Source organism: Oenanthe melanoleuca, chromosome 12 (genome assembly GCF_029582105.1).
Source record: "Oenanthe melanoleuca isolate GR-GAL-2019-014 chromosome 12, OMel1.0, whole genome shotgun sequence".
In the NCBI taxonomy this organism is placed as follows: Eukaryota; Metazoa; Chordata; class Aves; order Passeriformes; family Muscicapidae; genus Oenanthe; species Oenanthe melanoleuca.
In genome coordinates, this window is record NC_079346.1 from 16,174,177 (window position 1) to 16,195,970 (window position 21,794).

General features: G+C 50.7%; 1 protein-coding gene across 1 annotated transcript; it reads left to right on the forward strand.

Moving 5' to 3' along the window:
• Window positions 1–43: 43 nt before the first annotated feature.
• Window positions 44–20,291, forward strand: TRAIP (TRAF interacting protein). Its single transcript, XM_056501367.1, has 15 exons — window positions 44–252; window positions 1,358–1,415; window positions 2,649–2,732; window positions 6,642–6,681; window positions 9,234–9,361; window positions 11,907–12,001; window positions 12,601–12,714; window positions 13,617–13,704; window positions 15,185–15,274; window positions 15,483–15,571; window positions 16,280–16,435; window positions 16,636–16,684; window positions 17,209–17,334; window positions 17,854–17,904; window positions 18,825–20,291. The coding sequence occupies exons 1-15, from the start codon at window positions 155–157 to the stop codon at window positions 18,951–18,953; spliced, it is 1,395 nt and encodes a 464-aa protein (XP_056357342.1). The 5' UTR covers window positions 44–154; the 3' UTR covers window positions 18,954–20,291.
• The last annotated feature ends 1,503 nt before the right edge of the window (window positions 20,292–21,794 follow it).

The window sequence follows — 21,794 nt, forward strand, 5'->3', positions numbered from 1 at the left end:
CCCGCCCCACCCTTGGCCCTGGCGCGGGATCCCCTGAGGTCACTTCCGGCGCGGGCCGGAAGCGGCGCGCTCGCGCTCGCGTTTAAACCGCGCAGGGCCGCGCGGCAGCTCCGAGACCCTCCGGGATCCCCCTTTAACCCCCCCCGGCCCCGCCATGCCCATCCGCGCACACTGCACCATCTGCTCCGACTTCTTCGACAATGAACGGGACGTGGCGGCCGTGCCGTGCGGGCACACCTTTCACCAGGCCTGGTGAGCTCCGGGGCGGGGGGCTCCTGCTGGGCACCTTCTGTGGCCCCGCGCCAGCGCTCCGAGGAGCTCACGGAGCTGCCGCAGCAGTCAGGGCTGCGCTGGTTTCACTGAACGGGCTGGCTCGGGAGGTGGTGGAGTCGCTGTCCCTGGAGGTCTTTAAGGAAAGATTGGGTGTGGCATTTGACATGGTGGTGATCGGTCATAGGTTGGGATCGATGGTCTCAGATCTTTTCCGACCTAATTATTCTGTGATTCGCTGTGCTGCCTGCAGCCTCCTTTCTCTGGAAGAGCCAGTGTTGCAGGGTGTTTGGATGGAATGGTCTTGGATTATGGTGAAGCAGCTCTGGCAATTCCATGCTTTTCTAGGACTGTGTTTGCAAGTGTCTGTGTTGAGAGGAAATGGTTATTCTGAGGAAATAAACTTTGTGTGGAGAGAGGGTAGGCATTTGCTTTCCTAGTCTGTGAGCTTGGAGAGGACCACGGGTGTGATTGTCACTTCTCACTCAGCAGCACTGCTCGGGCCTGCTCTCTTCCAGCAGCCAGCGGAGCAGGGAGAGCTTCCAAAGGTAACCTGCCAGCTCCCAAAATAAACCTTTCCAGTGTGACATGATGGCTTGGTTGCAAAATGCATTAGTGGCTCTCCTGGGGAGCCCAGCAGGTTTGCATTCGTTATCCCAGAGCAGAGCCCCCCACCCCACCCGGTGCCCCTCGCTCTCAGATCCGTGTTTGGTGGCACCCCTTGGAGCTGGGCTGGGATCTCAGCTGCCACATCCCGATAGAGCAGCTCCTCTGTGCATCCACTGGCTCCTGCGAAGCTGCTGCTGTTCAGAGCCTGTCTCCCAGAGAGATCTGAGCTCTGCAAAAGCTCTGCCCTGTTAAAGATAAGCTCACATGCTAAATTCAGCTAGGAATTGTCTTGGAGATGCAGGTGGAGCATGCGTGTGGAACACAGAGCTCCTGCCAGCCACGCCGCTGGATTGAAGGTTCTGCTCTAGTTTGTGACGAGGAGTCACACCTATTGTCTCCTGGGGAGCTGGGGGATGGCCCCTGGAAGCAGTGCTCAGGACTTAGAGGATTTACTGTATGTTTTCCTTTTGTTTCTCAGCCTCTTCCAGTGGTTTGACACGGCACCGAGCCGGACGTGCCCGCAGTGCAGGAACCAGGTAAAGTCATCCCCTGTGCACACCTGTGGCACAGTGCTCTGCAGTGACACCAAGGAGCTGTGGCCTGGGGTGATAGTGGAAAAAGGCTCATGGTAAAAAGCAGAGGGACTTTCTGTCATTTGAGATTCTGTAGAGGCTGAGAGGATGAATTCCCCTCCACAACCCTTTGGGTTGCAGTGGGCTGAGGGTGCCCTGCCACTGTCTACACTGCAGCTCCTTTCAAAACGAGCTTTGGGTTTTCACAGCTTTTACTTAGGCTGGGTAAGTATTGGTGTGATGACAAGAGGCAAAAACACTTGACTGGTGTTCCTGGCATGCTCAGCCTGTTGCTGTCAGGTGAACAGCCCATTCTGCTGCACGTGGACCTTACATCCCCTCCTGGTTTAGCAGTTCTTCTCAACCCTCCCTTGAGAAAAGCGATGGCTGGGGAGAGAAGGAAGGATGTGCTCTGCTTCTGAGATGGGAAGCTGAGTCTTGGGTTTCCATTGGCTTAATTGGGATCTGAACTTCTTTCAAGTCCCTTGTGTCACCAGACTTCATGCTGCCAGTAGGTCTTGGCATGTGGTGGCTGCAGGAGATGTTTCCTTGCTCTCAGATGTAGATTTTTAGCCAGCTGCTGCTTGGGCTTATTCTGTGTTTGTGCTTCTTTCCTCTCTCAAGGTCTTGGCCCTTGTTCCTTCCCTGACTTGTTGATTCCCTCTGTTCTTCTCTGCCTCTTACATCTCTGGGTTACCATGGAGTTATCGCGAAATAACATCTTATGTGGCAGTAACCATGCAATTAGCTGGTGTCATGACTGTATATAATACTTAAAACACAAAGCTGTAACTGCATGGGGGAGGTGTGGAGAGCTATCAAATTCAATTACGGCACCTTCTGCCTGCAGAAAGCAGCACGTACTTCTGTCTTAGGATTTGGCATCATGTTAGCTCAGCATCAGCTGCTTGGGGCTGAGCTGCCAGAGAACAGACTGCGCTCAATTCAGAAATGTCTGAATCTTTCTGCTGCAGCTCAGGAGCTTGGCTGGAGTCACACTCCCAGAAATTGAGTGGGGGGTCTGCTGCTGTGCTGCTCAGCCAAAGCAGAGCATCACCACTAATGGTGTCAAACACGTGGTCTGATTTGCCTTTCATGGCCTTGTCACAAGACAGTACCTTCTCCCCCTCCATCTATCTTCCGTATCCGTTGTTTCCATATTTGTGCCCATCAAACTCTTCTGTCTCTTATGTTTAGGTCAGCAAAAGACACATCATCAGTAAGCTGTTTTTTGATGTTACCCTGGAGGAGCAAGCAGCACCGGATGCTGAGAGCCTGCAGGTAACTTGACAGGGGTTTTTTTGCTCATGTGATGCTTCAGCCTCCTGGAAGGGTGGCCTAGCCTGCTGGTCCTCCAGCAGCAGGTGCTTCCCAAGCTGGAGCTTGCTGTGCTCATGTTTCTGACCTGAAGCATATCAGTCTCTTCAGTGATTTAGCATTCCCCCTGCCTACATCCCATGTGGTGACTCAAGGAGCCTCCTCTACTTTATGCTCTTCCTTCTGCTTCTCGCTTTACCTGGAAACTGCTGTTCCTCCCTTGGGAATGAGGCTACAGAGCTGTTCCCAAAGGCAGGAGAAGGGAAATCCCAGATGCAATGAATTGCTGCTGGTATCTGTGCCTCAGTTGTGTGTGAGCCCTACTAACCCCTCTGGAAAGAAGGGGCCACTGGAAGAAGTGCCTCCTCCTCCTCCCTTCAGTGCAGGGAGGCTGTTTGTGCAGATTGAAGGATGTGGGGCAGGGTGATAATAAAGTCATGATTCCCTGAAGAGAGATTAGGAAAGGGACTGCCTGCAGCCACACCAGCAGCAGTGAACAACGTGGAGGCTGGGTCCTGGCTGGAGCTGGGATGCTGAGTGGTGTGCTCCAAGTGCACACCACTTTGGGTGTGGAGAGTTTGGTGTGAGTAGGGATTAACACAGAGTGGCTGTTCCACGTTCTCCTTCGTGTAGTGTGAATGAAGCACGGTTCCTTCTGTCTTGGAATTATCTGTTCCAAAAAAAGGGTGGCCGGTTGACCTTGGTATAATGGGATGCTTGTACCCTCTTGTGTTTAGAAGCAGCATGTGCAGCAATTACCATAATTAGCAGTTGCCATGACAATTCTATATGTACTTTGTATGTCTTTAAAATAAAGCCAGCCAGACTAAGACTAGAATGTCAGTAGCACTGTCTTTCTCCAGGATCACCAGCAATAAAACTGAAGGCCAAAGTGTGTTGAGGAATGGAGGAGCATCTCTGGGCACTGGGAGCTGTGTGCCCTCACAGCAGATGAACATTTCCTTTCGTACATACTAAGATCCATTCTCACGAGTGTAATGAAATGAGTGACTTGGAAATGGGTTGCCTGGAGAGAATCGCCCTAGAAAATCTTCCTGTTCTCTCTCACCCCCACCCCAGGATCCAAAATGGATTCCCCCAGCCTTCTGTTCCAGGCAGGCTGTGCAGAACTGCTCCCTTGCACAAGGGCAGGACTGTGGAGCTGCTCCTGCATGACAAGCTTAATGGTAACTGCTGTTTCTATAGATCTTGTGTGTGTTTGCCAGACCAACATCTGTCCTCAATGTACAGCCTGCTTAGTGAGAACTGAGGTCACCAATGGAAGGAACCAAATACTTCTCTGGGTAAATAAGCTTGTGTGGGTATTCATTGCTGTGTGCACTGTACAGGTTGCTGCTGTGTTTGTCACCAGCTTTGTGTGTGCTGCCTCGTTTTTGGAGGACATGGAGTATCTTAAGAACACAGATGCCTTGTTCACAATGGTTGAGGTTCTAATGTCCACCTGGATATGAGATCTGTCTGTGATGGAGTGTCTGATTCTGGCCAGGCAGCAGTTCCAAGCAAACACATGGCGGGCCAAGCCTGAGCTCTTCAGAGGTTAAGAATTTCTGGCATCCTCAGTCAGAAACAACTTCACCTGAAAATTAAAAAAAAAAAAAAAAAACAAGGTTTGTGATGAACTACTGCCTGGCCCTCCAAGAGCCTGGGCATAGAGTGGTGTTCATCTCTGTAATCAACTGGAGCTGTATCTGTGCAGCCCACAGCTGTCTTGGAATGAGCATTTGGCCTCCTGCCACAAAAAGGATGTGCTAGAAAGCAAAGTGTGTAGCTGTGGTCTGCTTGTCATCTTGAGGAGACAAGCTTGGAATTCTCTTCAGGGAGTCAGTCTTTGGCATCCAATGAAGTGGTCAGAAGAGCTCCCTCATGATCTGAAACCCCTTCCTGTTGTTGCAGAATTAGCCAAATTATATTTTGAACAGTAATTGTCTTTGTTATTGTTCCTCACTCTTGCTGTTACTCTGAAATGTTTACAGTCAAAGGAGTGCTGGGGCTGCTTTGCTTTCCACCTCCAGGCTAAAACTTCAATAGAAACACCAGAGGGAACCTGGATCCCTGGAGTAGCTGCAGACCACAGGGTAAATGTCCAAGCATTTCTTTCATCTCTGAACCTGGGTTTAGCCTATATTGAATTTAACGATCATCCTTGTGAGCAGAACAGGCTCCATGTGGCTGTTCCCAGAGCAGGAAAAGGGTGAGTTTTGGGGTGTAACACCTCAGTGAGTCTGTCAAGAGCTGCTTGTGATCTAGGGAGTGCAGAGCTCTTCCAAATGAGATTTCAGCTTGGTGAAGAGGAGGTGGGGGAAGGATTCCTGCCTGAAAACCTGCTGGGGAAGGTAGAAGCCTTGGAGGACAGCTGTCTGTTTGTGGTCAGGATATACTTGTTTGATCTTGGGAAAATGTGGTCTTGTAACTCAGTCTGGCAGGGAGAGGAGAGCTTCTCTCAGAGGAGAGAAAATTGGGAGCAGCTTTTAGGAGCTGTGGTGGAGGATGAGGGATTTCAGATTAAGTTGATGAATGAGGTAATGTTACATAGCTGCCTGAAGTAGCCCAGGGTTTCTTTGCTATCATGATAATTAGCACATCTTGTGAGCTCACTAATCGTTCCTGAATAGGACTCTGAGGAAGCTACTTCGGAATAGTTCCTGCAGCAGAGTTAATTCCACATTAGCCCTCCAGCAGTTGTGCCCCTTGGGGCAAATCCCAGTCAGCTCTGCTAGGCTTTGCATTTAGTCCCTGCTGCTTACCAAGCTTTACATCCCACATTTTCTTTCCTGCCTTTGTTGTCAGTAGCAGAGCCCAGCTCTGGTCCCATCAGAGCCATGGTCACTGCTGGTGCTATTCTTGGCTCAGATTTGCATGTAGCATTCTGGGTTGCATAGATTTGTGTGCCTGTGTTGGCATTTTATTGTGGTTTTATTCCACTGCAGTTCCTGCCTGACTTGTTATGTGCTTTCCTCTGCAGTTCTCTAACACTGCTTTTTAAGTCATCTTCTGTTGACACTTTCCTGCATATATTTATATCTCTGGTTTTTATTTTAAATATACATATAGATAAAAATAGCCTCTCTTTTTAACCTCTCTACATTTCCTTTGGCTATTTGCCAGTGTTAAGTTATATCACTTCATTTTCTTTAATTTAAACTACAGGGCATTTGCTGCCTCTCTCTGATCCTTGATGAAGGCACTAGAAATAGATGCTGTTGCTCAGACCCTTGTGGTACCCAGGAGATGATATGCACTCTCAGTTGGTGTGGTATGGATTGGTTTCTCAGTGATCTGTTTCCAGCCATTCGATTGAGCTGTTAGCTCATATCAGCATCCTGAACTGCAGTGACTTCAGTGTCTGTCAGCATGTTTGACTGCATGCTTGGTTACCTTTTCAGATGTTTGGATGTGTCCTCCTGTCTCCCACCTGCATGTGATTAAAGTTCACTTCAGTTTAAAGAGCTCTCAGTAATGCAGTTAGTCTGGCAACATCCCTCCCTTTATTGCCTTGTTTAGGTAAAACATTATAAAAATTCTTCTTTCCTGACTTCCTGTGTTTCCCTGAGAGCCTTCCAAAATTATTCAGCTAAAACAGGATGAGTGACAGTGTGAGAAACACAAGGTTGACAAGGCTAAGATGAAGCTGCGATCCTCTCTTCTCCCCCTTAAGAATGCCGGTTGGAGGTGCTCTTTCTATTCCCTGTGACAGTCCGGGATTGAAACTCTGTGCTTGTTGTTTCTGTGTTCTCTCCTTAGTATCTACCTGGTCCAAAAGTCCTGTTGAGAAACCTCTTGGGTCATTTTAAGATCTGGTGAAAGCATCTCTGCAGAGTGTTTCCTAATGGGGTTCTCTGTGTTATGTTTCAGAATGAACTGGACAAGGTGAAGGCCCAGCTCTCCTTGAAAGGTGAGTTCCTGCTGCCTGCAGAGGATCAGCAGCCCATAATCAGCAGCTCCTGCACTCTACCTGTTCCAGGTGGCTTGCCCAGGTCTGAGGAGCCCCTGTGCAGAGGCCACCCCTCTCTGAAGCCAAGGGCATGGTTCAGGCTGCAAACTGTTTCACTAGAGCAACTTCTTCAGAGCTTTTTCTGTGGTGAGAACACCTACAGCGATGCAAAGCTTATATGACAGAGCCTGAGTCCACAGCCTGACCCAGCTCTGCTGTAATTCAAGAGTTCACTGCAAGTTTAGACAAGTAGTAATTTTTTTGCCCACTTCCTAATCACAGGCTTACAGAATTGCGGCAAAGCTCTATCTGGTGCAGGCTTGAAAGCAAAAGCCTTGGTTTGCCTGCTGGTGAACTCACAGCTGCATGTGGCAAAGGCTCATTCCTCCAACAGATGAGGGTGAAAGTGGTGTCCAAAAGCAGCGGTGGGAAGGGTTTGGATTTGTTTGGCTGTTGCAGTGCCACATGTGTCGTGTGAAGAGCAGACGGAGTTCAGTGTGCACGCACTTGCATCTTCCCATCTTTAATTTTAGAGGATGTTCGAGGGAGGCAGGAAAAGCAAAAGCCCTGGAGACTTGTCGATGGGTTTTAAGCATCGTCTGTAGGCAGCCTGTCATCAGAACATGAGTCATGAGCAGCAAAAGGAAAATGTCAGTCTAAGTGACAGAAATCCTAAAACATGCTAGCAGAAGGAGAAAAAAAAATGCTTAAAGAATGCTGGGGGCTCACCCACGCCCCAAGAGTTGTCTTTCCTCTGCATTCCCTGCATGCACGAGACAGACATGAATAGCCAGTAGATTGAGGATTCAGTCCTTAGCCTGAGAGCAGAATTGGATGGTCTGCACGTCTCTATTCTGAGGCCTGTTCTCCTGCCAGCTTGGTTGAGTTTAGTGACTTGGTAGAGAGCCAGATCTTCTGGGGAAGGTGGCTGGGATTCTTGCTAGGATATTATCCAAGAAAAACTGCTTGAAGGCCTGCTAATCTTCTCAGCTTCTGGTAAGTAGAGGTTGGATTTGACATTCCCTGTCCCATTCTCTTTTCATATTGGAAATGCAAAGCTCCTTCCCACCTCCTGCCTCCTTTGCTGTGGGTACTCTGCTCTCTGCTGGTTCCTGTGTATAAGTTCTCCGTGTGAAGCTGTGCACTGCTCTGTGTGCTGCAGAGGAGCTGTGGAGCTGCCAGGCTCTGATCAGCCTGCAAATGGCTCGAGAGGTGCTGAGCTCTGAGCAGACCCAGCAGGCTCTGTGGGAGGCATGCTGAATGAGCTGAAAACTCATTCCTGCAGCATGGAGGGGTTTGATTCCTGCCATCTGCCTCTGGGCAGCTGAGAACGGAGGAGGGGGAAGCCCTAGCTCTCTTGGTGGGTGTGGAGTCCCTGCAAATGCAAGGGAGCGTCTCCAGGCACTGCCTCTGGTGGGAAGGGGTTATTCAGGTCAATGGAGAAGCCACCCGTGTGCTTCTGCTGGAACACATTCCTTTCTTGTTCCTCAGTCCACATGGCTCTTTACTCCCTGATTGAACAGTGAGGCTTCACTGCAGGTCATGCTTCCACAGGATGTGGAGGCTGTATTTGAAACTGGATGGCTTGCAAGGGGAGCTTTTTGGAAAGGCACTCTTTGGCTCTCTACTATTGCCAGGCTGGAGCCACAGGCAATTTCAGCAGAAAATTTTACCCTGTTCTCATCAGGGTTAGGTGAAGGGTTTTCCTGCTTTCCCTCATTACCCAACTGCTTTGAGCTTCTCCGCGATGCTGGCTGTTCCCTGCATAGGTCTGGCAGCTCCTGATGGTGATTGTTGCTTTCTGAGCTGTTTTTCCCTTGTCTCCACAAAACAAATTGAAATCTGGTAGTGTTTTCCACCACTTCCTCTTTGGTGGTCAGAGGCATATGATTTGTTCCTGGATTGCCAGGGGAAGGGACAGCAGGATGCAAAGGTTTTGTGACCTGCAAAAAGTGGGCACTTGGGGAATCTACTTAAGCTGTCGTGTGCTGTGGTGTTGCCAGTGTCACTGCCTCCTGCCCTTTGATGTAGGTGCTGTGGTTGGTGAGGGCACGTGCAGCAGCTTGATGGACCCCTGCATACAGCTGCCCAATGGCCCCCAAAGGGGTTCCTGACACCTAAGGAAGAGAGGATGGATACAAAGCTCTGTTCTCCAGCTCTGTGACAGCTTGGTGTAACTCGAGAGGAATTATTTCCTTGTGCAAGCCTGGCTTTGAGAAAATGCAAGAGTTAAGATACATCATCTTAATGCTAGCAGGGCTGGCGCTGGAAAGCTATTAAAGGGAATTTTTTATCTTTAGTAAAGAAATCTTGAAGCCTGCTGGCACTGAGAGGAGCAATTGCTCAGTACAGACCCTGGTGCAGACAGCACTTAGAGAAATGGCTCTCTCCAGGAATGGCCAAATCCTGGCAGCGTGGAGCTGAGCCTGCAAGCAGTCTGTGTGCTCCTGCTGCTGGGCTGCAGCTGGAGTCTGGGTTACCAGGCCATGACCTTTTTCTTTCTTCTTTTCCAGAGAAGGAAAAGCGGGAATGCCAGACTGTTGTGGACACGCTGAGGGACACGCTGGATGTGCGCAATGCCACGATAGAGTCACTCCAGAAGATGCTGGGAGAGACAGAGATGCTGTGCTCTTCTCTCAAGGTACCTTTCCAGTCCCCAGCAGGACTAAGCATCATGCAGGCAGTGTTAGTTCTGTTGAAGATCTCTGCAGATCCTGCTAATAAAAAGATTGTGCTGGTGGGATTTTGGGTCTGGTGTCTGGGTTTTCATTTTGGTTTGATTAATTGAAGTAAGTGCTGTTGCTGGACTCGAGGTCCTGTTTCTGCTCTGCCTGAGGTGATTCAGAGGCATAAAAAGCCTACAGGCCTGTGGTTTATGTACAGGTGCTCAAGGCAGAGGTATCCCTGGTGAGGGAGAAATGCCAGCCCAGCCTGAGGAATGTGGCTGAGCCTTGCTAATGAAGTCACAGTGCTGGTCATAAAGGTGGTAGCAGGAAGCTAGTGTGGGAAGTAGTCCCAGCACCTTGTTGCTGAACACACTGGTTCCCTGAGGTAGAATGTTCTTCTGAAATGGGTTTAGGCCAAGCGGGATTCAAGGAAAATTAGTTTCTTACTTTGATTGGGGGAGAAATCGAACTGAAAAATATGGAGGGGGAGTTGCAGGCTTCAGCTGAGTGGGATCTGATCCAGCTAACTCTCCTCTCTCTGTTCTGTTGCCAGGGCTTTGCCTCAGTTAGGTTAGTAATGTTGTGAAGTCCAGGGATCAAATATTCCTGTTGTGCTTCAGTGTGCAGTGACTCAGTGTATAGTCATGTACTATGCGTAAACAGCAAGAGGAAGAGGGTAAGAGCAGGAGCAGCTTTGTTGGGATATCTTGGAGCAGCTTTGCCTTGGTGCTGAGCTGGGCAGTCCATGCTGTGTGAAGATGGTATGCATGTCTCAAGAAGATGGGGTGCAAGAAGGTGGAGTTGTGAGGTGCAGGCTGAAAAGTGGGATAGGTATCTACTGCACTTCCCAAGCTGTCTGTCCCAGTATCCTAAATTGCACTTGACCTGCAAGGCCAAGTGGCCCAGAGGGAGCTTGTAGATGTGTTGTGGTGCTGTCTTGCTGCATGCCACCTACAGCTGGGCTCTTTTTGGAGGAAGCATCCAGGAGATCTACCTGACACTGGGACAGAAAGAGTAAGAAGTCAATGCCAGGCAGACCTCACTGTGAGCCAGCACAACTGTTTTTGCCCAACCATGGGGTTATATCCAATCTGGTTGCATGTAAAGGCAGCCTGGATCTTGGCCATGCCATGGATTCTGGTGTGATCCTGGATAAGTCACTGGCAGGATACATGTGATGCCCCCCACTCCAGCAGAGATAATTGTGACAGTGGAAGCCAGTACTTGCTGCTCAACTCAGCATCTCAGTGCTTGGTTTTCCTGCCTTGACACCTCTGGAGGAGGCTCTGTGCTTATCTTCCCTGCTGCAAAACCCTCTCTGTATGCTTAAGTCCCTTTAATGGAAGCTGGGCAGGGCAGAAGGATTAGGGACCTGGAGGTATCTTTTCTGTGGCATATGGGGTTTCCCAGCTGAATGCCAAGTGCTGTCTTAAACTGCATCATTAAAGATTAAAGCACTAAACTTCTGCAGTGAAGATACAGGCTTAACTTGCTGTGATGCAGGTTAAGGCTGTGAGCTGGTCCTGTCTTCTGCTGGCACTGTCAGTTTGCTGCAGTTTCAGGCTGGTTGAAGCTGGGGGACTCTGCTCTGACTGGGCACAAAACACTGCTGTGAGGATCTGAAGTTTTCTGGTTAGGGAAAAGCTGAAGACAGACTCCAGTTAAACAAAAGTGACACATGAGCCTGCAACACTGTCCCTCCTCAGCTTCCCAGTGGTTTCACAGCTGTTTGGTTTCTGTGGCAGGAAGTGGATAAAATCCTTGAACTTCTGTGTAGGAAGGAGCTGTACAAGGCAATGATCTTTTGCCAGGCCTTTCCCTGCAATCAGCACTGTACTGAAACCAGAGCCTTTCAAAGTTGCTGTGCAAGGTGCCCAGGCACACACAAACCTAGACAGCACAGATGCATCCGAATGGCGCTAATTCAGCTGTCTCCATCCTCTGCCACACTGCAGATGTGTGCTTTTGCAGCTCAGCTGAGGTTTTGTGTTACTGCTGGGGAGGCAGTAGGCTGCAATAGGCTTGTAGCAGGTGAGAGAAGTGCCCAGGTGGCTGTCTGGTTTGGCTGAGGTCTGCCAGAAGGGACCCACTCTTTCCTATATATGCTCTAAGCAGCTAATGGCAAGAAGAGTTGGGAGGCTGAAGCAATCAGCTGTACAAGGAGGGGAAGGCAAGGTTTGCTTGCTGTGGACTCCTGTGCTTTTGAAAAGCAAATTGTCACCTGCTATGTGCAGGGCACTGTGCAGCCCCTCCAGCACTCCCAGATGAGAGTTTCATGGACATGGGTTCAGCTCCAGCCTCGCCTCGTGATTAGCACTGAGACCATGCTGTGCTTGTGGGGAGCAGAGCTGGGGGTACAGCGGGAGGGAGCTCAACTCTCCATAATCCCAGGCTGCTGAGGTGGCGATAGCATTTAGAGCTGATATATGCTCCCTGCTGCCCGCAGTGTGCATAAGCCAGGATGTTTCTCCAAGAATCCCTGGAGCCTTACTATTGGTCTGTGTGTTTGCTTTCCTGCAGAAGCAGATGAAATTCCTGGAGCAGCAGCAGGAGGATAACAGAAGTTCAAAGGAGGAGGCCCACCGGCTGCGAAACAAGCTGAGATCCATGGAGCGGTGAGATCTGGGTGCTCCCTGGGCCTGGCAGCTTGGGCTGCACACCTCTGCCCTTTCTGGGGAAGGCAGGAGGCTCCTGCTGCAACACCCATCTCTGTATGCTGGATCATCTTACCTGGGAGGTTTAAAACAGCTGCCCTTGCATGCCTCTTGCCCCTCCTCTCTTTGCAGACAGCTGCTCTCATTGAAGAGCAACTAGGCAGTGTGCTGGCCTCATCTCTAGTGCACTGGGCATGGCTTTGTGCTGTTTCTGTTACCAGAGGATGCTGATAACATCCAGAATGATGCAGAATGCCAGCCCAGGAACACAGTCAGCCACAGGGCTATAGGGACCAAGAGCTGGGCATCAGTTCCATGTGCAGTATGTGTGTACAGCTGCCCCTTCTCTAATCTACGTGGTGCTGCTTTTCCCCAGGGAGAAGCCCTGCTTGAGGTGAGGCAGCTGTATCTCTTCTCCCAGTACACCCAGAGTGCCTGCAGGAGAAGCTCAGGCTGCACCAGCCCCTTGAAGGGGAAGCAGGGCTTTTGTCTCTTTCCCAGGTCTGTTTGTGATTCATAAGCTGAGGGTATGTTTTTGTTTGTGGGGTTTTTTGGTGCAGGATCGAGCTGTTGCTTCAGAGCCAGCGCCCGGAAGTGGAGGAGATGATCAGAGAGATGGGAGTCGGGCAGGCAGCAGTGGAGCAGCTTGCAATCTACTGTGTCTCCCTCAAAAAGTAGGTGCTGCAGGCTTGGCACAGCTGGCTGGTGCTGTCCTTGGGGTGCCCAGGGAGAACCCTGTGCCAAGCACCTACAGGCACATGGGCTCTGTGGGGCTCTCACCGCCTCTTAGGGCTTCCACTGGGTTTTGACTGACAGATCCTGGGGACCTAGTTTGGAGCCTGTCACACTGAACTGTTCCTCTTGTCACTGTAGTGACATGTGTGTCACCATGGGAACAGTCTCCAGAGTTGTCAGTGCACCTATGAAGTGATGATGATTATTCCCTTTGCTTCCCTCTCATGCCTGGGGGAAAGCGGGCAGATGCAGAGCTCTGGGTTGTGCCCTCTGCAGCACTGCACTGTGCAGCTGTGGCCTCTGGCAAAGCAAGCCTTCACTGCTGCCCTCTCCTACCTGGATATCTATCTGGTCCTGCTGGGGGAAAAATACAGCTTTTTTTTTGTGTCCATTCTGATGGCAGCTGAATAACTGCAGCTTTGGCTCAAAGCTGTAATGAGGCAAGTGTCCCTGTGGTGTAATTGGGAATGAATGTGCATGGCCAGTAGTGTCAAGTCTCTGAAAAGTCACTTAAAGCAAAGTCCCCTCTTTGCTGCCAGCATGGAGGCTGTGCTCTGTTTTCAGTCTTTTTCACTGGCAACTGAAATGTCTCTGGTTCCCATTTTGCTGGTGGAATCAGGCATGGTATACCATGGTTCTTTCTCCCCCATGGCGTAGTGGAATGTGTGACACAGTGTTGGTACACTCACTCACCTTTGTTCCTTAAAGGGCATTGTGTCTCCTGAGTTTTCTCTGGTGACTCTGCAGGTCCAGAGCTTCAATTTAAGGGTCTTGGCTTCTCTCTGAGAAGTTCTGGCTCAGCTGTCTTACAAACAGCGTGACTCTTTGGTTCCCTTTGCAGGGAATATGAGAACTTGAAGGAGGCTCGGAAGATCTCTGGTGAGATGACAGAGAAGCTGAAGAAGGAGCTGTTTTCTGTCAATAATAAGGTAAAGGGAGAGTATGAGTTGCCAGGGTCTGTAGATCCCTGTCCATATCTGAAGCCCAAGGCCTCTGCAGTTACCCCCCCACACACTGATAGGTACAGGTGTGTGGAAGGGTCAGGCTGGGGCTCTGGGTCAGGATGTGACGTGGTGAGCAAGCAGCTCATGGGCTGTTATCAGGAGGGTGGTCTCTGGGGACAGTGCTGGGGCAACATGTGCAGAGCCAGCCAGAGTTTGGCAGGGAGCCCGTGCTGGAAGGCAGCAGCACACAGGTGCTCCCATTGGGTTCTGGAAGTAGCAATTCCTTCATCTACAATTCAGCTACACTACTGAGCACTCAGCTGCCAGCTCCTCCTGTTGCAGAACTGGGCCTCTAAGGAAGTGGGAAGGGATTTGGAGCCAGTTGAGCAGGGCTTAGTCCTGGCTTGGCACACCCAGCCTTGTCCCTTCAGCCAGCTGAACTGTGCCAGGGCTCCTACATTGTGCTGTGCCCAGGCAGGAGAGGCTCCTGAAGCACAGTGAGGACACACAGGTGGTCCTGCACAGAGCCTGCCTGGGCTGATCCTAATCTGGTGCAGAGCCTGGGGAATGCTGCTGTGCCTCTGCTGCTGTGCTCCCCTGCTCTAGGCCTGGCTGGGGTCTGTTAGCTCAGGTCAGGCAGGACTGTCTTTGTCTGTTCTGGTAGCACATCCTTGTGAAAAGCATGTGTGTAGCCTCACTCACCAAGGCACAGGTGTTCCCTGGGGCATCCCCTGTCTAAGCCAACAAAGTGAGAATCTGTGGGTGAATTTGGCCTACTTCTGTTACTCAGCCATATCTATTGTCCCCTCAAATAAAAAATGAGGTTTTCAGATTGCTGTGCTCCCCAGAGGAGTTAACCCCTACACAAGGTGCTGCTGCTGGAATTGGGCTGCTCCTGGCTGAGTCAGACCCAAGCTGTGATGGCCAGTGTGGGTCAGGAGGATGCGAGTCAGTGCACTGGGAGCTCCAGGCTTGGCTGACAGAGAGCTGACTGTACCCACAGCCTGGGAGCTGGACCAGGCTCCCAGACCCACTGAAGTGTCTGAAGTGGTAGCAGTCCACTTCCTGACCCCTGCTGCTGGCATGCTTCCCTCTTGAATCAGGCTTGTCCATGTGCCAGCACTGCTGATGCACAGCCATCCTCCAGCCTGTGGTTTGTGATTTCATGTGTTCTGGTGTGTCCAAAGTTCTGCAGGAATTCAGAATGCAGCCACCAAGTGTTAGAGCAGGGAAAAACTGTTGCCATCAGGCATAAATGCTGGGCAAGCAGCCCTCTGCAGGCAGCTTGTGGAATTGGGTAGGGATTGGATTGTGCTGATACAGGGGAGATTGGTCAGACTGACACAAGAAAACTGAGCCCTTACACAGGGGAGGTAGCGTATGGTGCAGAGCATACTGCCCTCACAGGGCTCTGCAGTTCCCCTTACCCAGGTAAGTGTAACCCGCGTTTTGTTGTGTTCTGCAGCTGCAGAAAACCACTTCAGAGCTGGAGAAGACAAAGGAGGAGTTAAAAAGCACACAGAAAGATCTGAAGAATGCAGACAAGGAGATCTTGGTGAGAATATCATTCCTCATGGCCAGCTGCCAGTTACTGCAGACTGGTCTGCTGCTGCAAAGCCAGGAATTTTGCTGACTTTCACTCAGTGACTAAATTTTCCAGCCTACCTCTGAGCTCCACCTGATGCTGATTTATGGAAAAGGGGCAAAGTGTGAAGTGCTAAATTGTTCCTTATCTCACTATCTGCTTTCCCTTTTTCCTGCAGAGTTTGAAGAAGAAGATAGACATCCTGCAGGATACTCTGAAGGTCCCATCTGTAACCAGGGAAACACTCAGTCGGCTAGTCTTTGAAAGGTTAGTGAGCTGCATCCTCAGACACAGTGCAGGCATGGAGGTGACAGGTTCAAAGCCAGAACTGACAGCTTAACTACCTGAAACAGTTTAACTACCTGAGAAAGCAGAGATGTACTAGTCTGGCAGGTGTTGCAGAAGTGTTCCTTGTGTCCTTTTTCTTGTGTCTGACGAGATGGTGTTTGGTTTACATGGAAGAAGTCTCAGAGGGTTTGGGTCAGGAGGGGGTGGAGGAATGGCCTGAGTTTTGACAAAGTCTTTGTCACTGTGTCCTGCCTGGGAAACATCCCTAAAACTGCTCTTCTTGTTGCTTTAGAGTTGGCCTTGTGATGAACATGCACATGTGTATGGGGACCAAAGATCTTAGCCAGGCACAGGAATCTAGCCTGAAAAATGACATCTGCTGTTATTTTCTTGAGGAGCCTATGCTATAGTAGAGCAAACTGGATTGTATTCATAAAGCAGCAGTGTTGGTGTGATTCCTGAGCTCTGGGTGCTGCTGTTACAGTGCTCAGCATTTGAGGGAGAGCAATAATTTGGAACCTTGAATTGAAACTGGGGTTCAGATTGTCCTTTCTTTGATGTGTGGGCAAACGGGGCTCTGCTCCTGGTGCCACTGCTAGCTGAGCACTCAATGTCTTGGATGCAGCTCTGCCTTCCCCTGGGTGTCAGGCAGTGGCTCAGTGACTGGTGCTTTTCTTGGCCTTGCAGCCCTGCTCCTGTGGAACTGCAGCATCCAAAGCTCCACCGCCCGTCCAACAGCGATGAGATCAATCTGGATGCTAGTTACGATGTGAGCACCCCTGAACAGCAGCCCTGTGCAGCTCCCTTCGGCCCTGCAAAGAGGCAAAAGCTGGATAAAAAGCGGTGAGTTTTCCCTCCTCTTTCTGCTTCTGAAGGAGATCAAAGTCTCACTGCTTTGGAAGTTGCTGTGTGAGATCAGATAGCTCTCCAGCTGCCTGATGGCGTGCTGCAAGCTTTGTCGTCATTTGCTTGGCCTTGTCTGTCCTTGCCAGCTCCACTTGAACAATAAATCTCTGCTGATTTGCTCCTTGGGCTCCTTACAGGCCTCCTGTGGTAAATCTGGCGAAGAAAGTTCTGAAGGAAACAATGGAGGTAAAAGGATTAATTTTGATTTTTCTATGTCGCCTCTTTGATTCTGCTGTTAATAAGCTTGGGATAAAGAATCTATTTTCTCCCTTGTGGGCATACACCAGTCCATCTATAGAACCAATCTGTGCTTCAAAGTGTTTTCCTTGATGGTCTCATAGAAACACTTGCTGCCTCAGGCCTCCTGGAACTGAGCAGGATAAGGGAGGATGGGGACCCACATGCTTCTTGCTGATGATTCTGCTCCAGATGTACTTCACAAGCACCCTCTGGAGCTGACCACAAGGGCTGTGGGGTTAGCTGAGGTGGCTGTTAGCCCAGGCTCGCTGGGAGCAGTGTCCTGCCTCCTGGGCACTGTTCCATATAAGCCCCAGTGGGAGGTTGGAAGCTGCTGGTTTTCAACCTGACATGTGGTATGGCAGTAACCATTACCTTAAATAGCTGTCTGTGTTGTTAGAGCTGCTTGTATGTGGATTCCATTCAGCAGATTGTGCTGGTTAAAGGGCTTTTCTTGTTATTTTGTGGAACAGAACGGGGCAGATGATCTGGAGGATGATGCTCTTAAAGGGCTCTTGCCAGCATTCATCAGGAACTCTGTCCTCTCCAAGAAGTCATCTTCAGGTGGTTTGCTGGGTTCCCACAAGAACATGGGCTCTGTAAGTATGACTGTCCAGTTGGTGAGTGTGCCACTGCCACCTCTATCCTGAACTGACCCTGAAAAAGGAAGTGAATGAGGCTTTTATCTTGTCATATACAGTGTGTGGAAAATAAATCTCAGAGCACAACCTGGCTACTTCCCAGTCCTGCAGAACTCTAGGGATGACAGATGCTCATTCCCTTCCTGGCAGCAGACTAAGTGGCTCTCAATGTCCTATTCTTCTACCTCCTTGGAGCTTAAAGTGCTCTCCTTGTGTTCCTCAATCCCAGTGACAAAATCCTAAACCTTTCTTGGCTTGTCTGAAAAAGTGTCCAATATTCCCAAACTTTGTTGATACCCATGGGTCTGTCTTTTTCCAAAAGGGAGGGCTTAGTGCAAGTACTGAGTGTTCCCAAGCGCCTTTAACCCCTCTCCAGAAGCTGTGGTCTGCAAGACTCCCCCTTCCCCATAACCAGCATGAGGAGAGGTAGCCAAGGCTCTGTGTGCTGCTCCAGGCTCATTTGTTTCTCTCTCCTAGGTGAGGACAGGCTATGATGGCATGGGAGGCAGGACAAAGTTCATAGAGCCAGTATCCTTTCCTGCAGCTTATGTGGCAGTACTGATGCTGTGGGCCCCTCATTTCTGTTTCTTCTCTTTGGTCTCAACAAAAAATGAACTTGGGATCCTCAAGGAATTATCTGATTTCTCTCTCTGAACAAATCTGAGCTCAGCAAAGGCGTCAAGGACCTGAACTTGCTGAGAGCACTTGTGGCTGGTTCAGAGAAGCACATCAGCTAGAAATCAGTGCAATTTTCAGGGACTGCCTGTGCCATTGAGATCTTATAGCAGCAGTGTAGCACAGCCCATTCTGGCTGTGTGCCTGCCAGCCTGTGCAGCCAGAGCCCTCATTCCTGTTTGCTGCTGCTCCACTGTGGTGAGAAGTGGCTGGGCTGGGCTCCCCTGGGTGTGGAGCTGCTCCAGCCATGGGAGGCTGCAGGCTCTGCCTTCATCTGCACAGTGTCCTGGCTCAGGAGGTCTTACAACAAGAGATGTGCTGTTAAAATGCTGCTTTATGTACAAGGAGATAGCATAGAATCACGGAATCATTAATGTGGAAAAGAGCTCTAAGATCAGAGTCCAACCATTAACCAAACATTACCAAGCCCACCACTAATCCATGTCCCTAACCAACATATCTGCATGTTTTTTGAACACTTCCAAGGACTTCCACCGCTTCCCTGGGCAGCCTGTTGCAATGCTTGTTTAATATCCAATCAAAACCCCTGTTTGGGAAATGTTCCCTGACATGTGGGACAGCTGTGTGTCCGAGCTCTGCCTCTGTAAGAAAGTAGCAAAGCCCCTCCTGCCCTGCTGGGAGCTTTTCCTTGGATGCAGATACATGGCTGGGTCCCAGGTCTACGGTTCAGGCTGGACTTCAGCAGATGTTGGATCACTTGTGTTCCCAGGGCAGTGAGTGGTCTGTGCTTTCCTTGACAGTTTTACCTCCAGACAAACCTGGCAGAAATCCGTCCATTGTCAGTTAGGAGCAAGAAGAAGGTCTCCAGACCAGCAACTGCAACTTTTCCTGCGTTTTCCTCCAGCAGCAGCCAGGCCAGAATGGACACTTTTCTGCTGTGAGAGTCCCTGACTTCCTGAGAGAGGCTTGGAAGAGGCTGCAGGGCAGAGCACACTTGCCCAGAGCCTGGCACGAGGCAATGTGCAGCTACCACTGCCTGGAGTTTCCAAAGCTCTGATGCTGGCTTGTGGGTGAGATGAGCTGCCCTGTGGAGAATCCTGCCCTTGCAGCAAGTTTTTGGAGGCCAAGCCTCTGGGTAATGCCTGGACTGAGTAGCCTTCCTCATTTTACCATTCTTTCCTCCTTTTCTTATGCAGAATAAACAGGGTTTTCTTGCCTTCTGGCCTCCTCAGAGCAGAGCTCTGCAGTTGCTGCTGCTTTGGGCTCTCTGGCACCAGGTGGAACTGCACTTCTTGGATGCAGCCACAAGCAGGAGGTTCAGGAAGGGTGTCTGGGATGTCAGTCTGGAGAGCAGCAGGGAGAAGGGACCTGGACCAGCTCCATGCCTGGTGTAAATAGTTCCAAGAAAGTTTACTGGAGGAAGGAGTCTGTATGTGTTGCTGTGGAGTGTCTGTATATTCATTATAAAATTAAACACTTAACCACAGACCTGTTGGGGCTGGGGAGATACACAGGTGGGCTTGGGAGCTGTGTGCCCCTGCCCTGTTTTGGGCCATGAAGTCCAGAGTGGTCTTGCAGGCATGGCACTGAAACTGCTGACTTGGAAGAGAAGTGTTGGGGTGACCCCCTGCTCCACTTGGAAGCGGAGATAGATGTGCTTGTGTGACCTCTGTGCTTGGCATGTGTTGGTGTGAAACTAGTTTGTTAATTTCTATTTTTTAATAAGAATGTAGAGTATCTTTATTATTTTGTAACTGTTCTGCCTTGTGATTAGAGGGGTTGGAATGGCCTGGAGAAGTGCTGAAGAATGACTCCCTTGAGGGGAGGGGGAGACTGGTGGGGCTGAACCTGTCTGGGTTCTTCAGCTTGGAGCTGTGGAACAGGAGATCCACACTTGACACGGGGCTGTCCCAGCTGCAAGGAGCAGATGTGGTGAGGCACCTAATAAAGCACTCTACTGTACAAATCTTTCCTATTTCCACTGCTTCAGGCCGGAATCTGTAGTACCTGAACTGGCTAAAAACATGTTTTTAGAGAATAAAATGTATTACTGTGCATACTTGTTAACACAACTCGCTTCTGAGCATTTTCTACCCTACTGCACCTCAGGGTGGAGGTCTGAGCTTGGATACTGAGTGTAGGATGATGGGTGTGCTCAACCCTTCAGGTTTCTTTGGGGGGCCAGCCCTTGGGAGCCAGGCCCCTTGTGCAGGGAAGCACAGAGGTGGGATGGAGCCATGGGGACGGTGGTGCCCATCCCCAGGGAAGTGAACAAGGCAAAGCGCTTCAGGGCTGTCTCACCTGCATCACCTGAGGCTGACTGCAGAATTTAGTGGAATAGGGGGAGAGTTTGGAGGAGCCAGGAGAGGGTTCAGAGAGCTGGAAAGAAAGGCTTGGGGGGAAGGAAGGGGGGACTTAATCAAGCAAAGTAAATTCTACAGAGGAGAAGCCTGGGAGAGGGTCTGCAGAGAGCCTGCTGTGTGCTGTCCTTGTCCCTTTGAGGTACGTGTCAAGCGTGTAAAATGTGAGGCTTGCTCTGGATCTCTCCAGTTCAGGAAGACCCTTTTAAGAAGGCAACAGTGAAGGTCTGGGTGTGGGGCTATTGGGGAACATGGGCTTCCATGCTGGGGTGCTGGAGTGCAGGTGCTGTGTCTGCCCATAAAGGGAGAACAGATCCCAGCCTGCACTGGTCGGATTGAGAAGGGTTTTTGGGGCTGTTTTGACACCATGGCAAGTTTAAACAGGTTTGGGCCCCACCTGCACCAGCGCTGTTGCTGGCAGCTGTCCAACCTCTCTCTGTTTAAGGTGGATATTTTGAATCTCCTGTGACTGGGGGAAACATCCCCTCAGGAAAACATCCAAACAAGCCAAACTTTTTGTGTGTCCTGGCCACCTGCTGAGTCCTGGCCTCTCTCATCCAGTCCTGGACTCTTACTTTCCTTAGATTATTGCTGCTGTGTTGTTTCTGATGTGCAATAAACTAGAACAAAAACACATCTGTTGCCCCTGCCTGGAATTGAAGCAATTTTGTTCTCCTAATCAGTGTTTTCATACCCTCCAAATCTCTTTTACTCCCATATTACACCTTTCACATACCACACCTGCACCTCGGGGGACAGCAGTGACCCCCCAGGCTGGGTGATACAGAAGGGGAGGACAAGGGGCTGAGTGAGGTTCCTTTTTCCCGGGGCTTATTGGAGCTGGTTGCTATTTTTGTTCGCTCCGAGGTGAGGCTGGACCCAGTTTCACGTTTATTTTAGGATTTAGCGCGTGTGTGTTGACTCACAGCCCATAAAAAGCAGCGCTATCGCTGTCTGGGCTCGGCTCCTGCAGGGCTGGCGTCCCCGGGGGCAATTTTTGGTGGCCGCAGGGTCCCCCCGAGGAGGGGTCCGGAGCCGCAGGGTGGCAGCAGGGGACCGGCGGTGGCAGCGCGTCCCTCCGGCCACCGGCACCGCTCATTAGCGCTAATTAGCCCTCATTAACGGCAGGGGGCGGGAGGGAGCCCCGGCGGTGCTGGGCGCGCTCCCACAGGCTCCGCTGTCTCTGACGCCATGGGCGGCCTCTGACCTCACACAGACAGAGCGCGGCCATTGGCTGAGCGCTGAGTGACCTCATGGGAATGGCGGTGCTGGTTGGCTGAGCCTGGCGCTCAGGGACAGTGTGAGCCCGTCGGTTCGTGCTGTCACAGGGAGCAGTGGTGGTCACCGGCAGGGCTCTGGGTGGACATGGGAAGGACAGGGTGCTTATTGGATGTGGCTCCATCACCTCACCAGTGAGCCTGT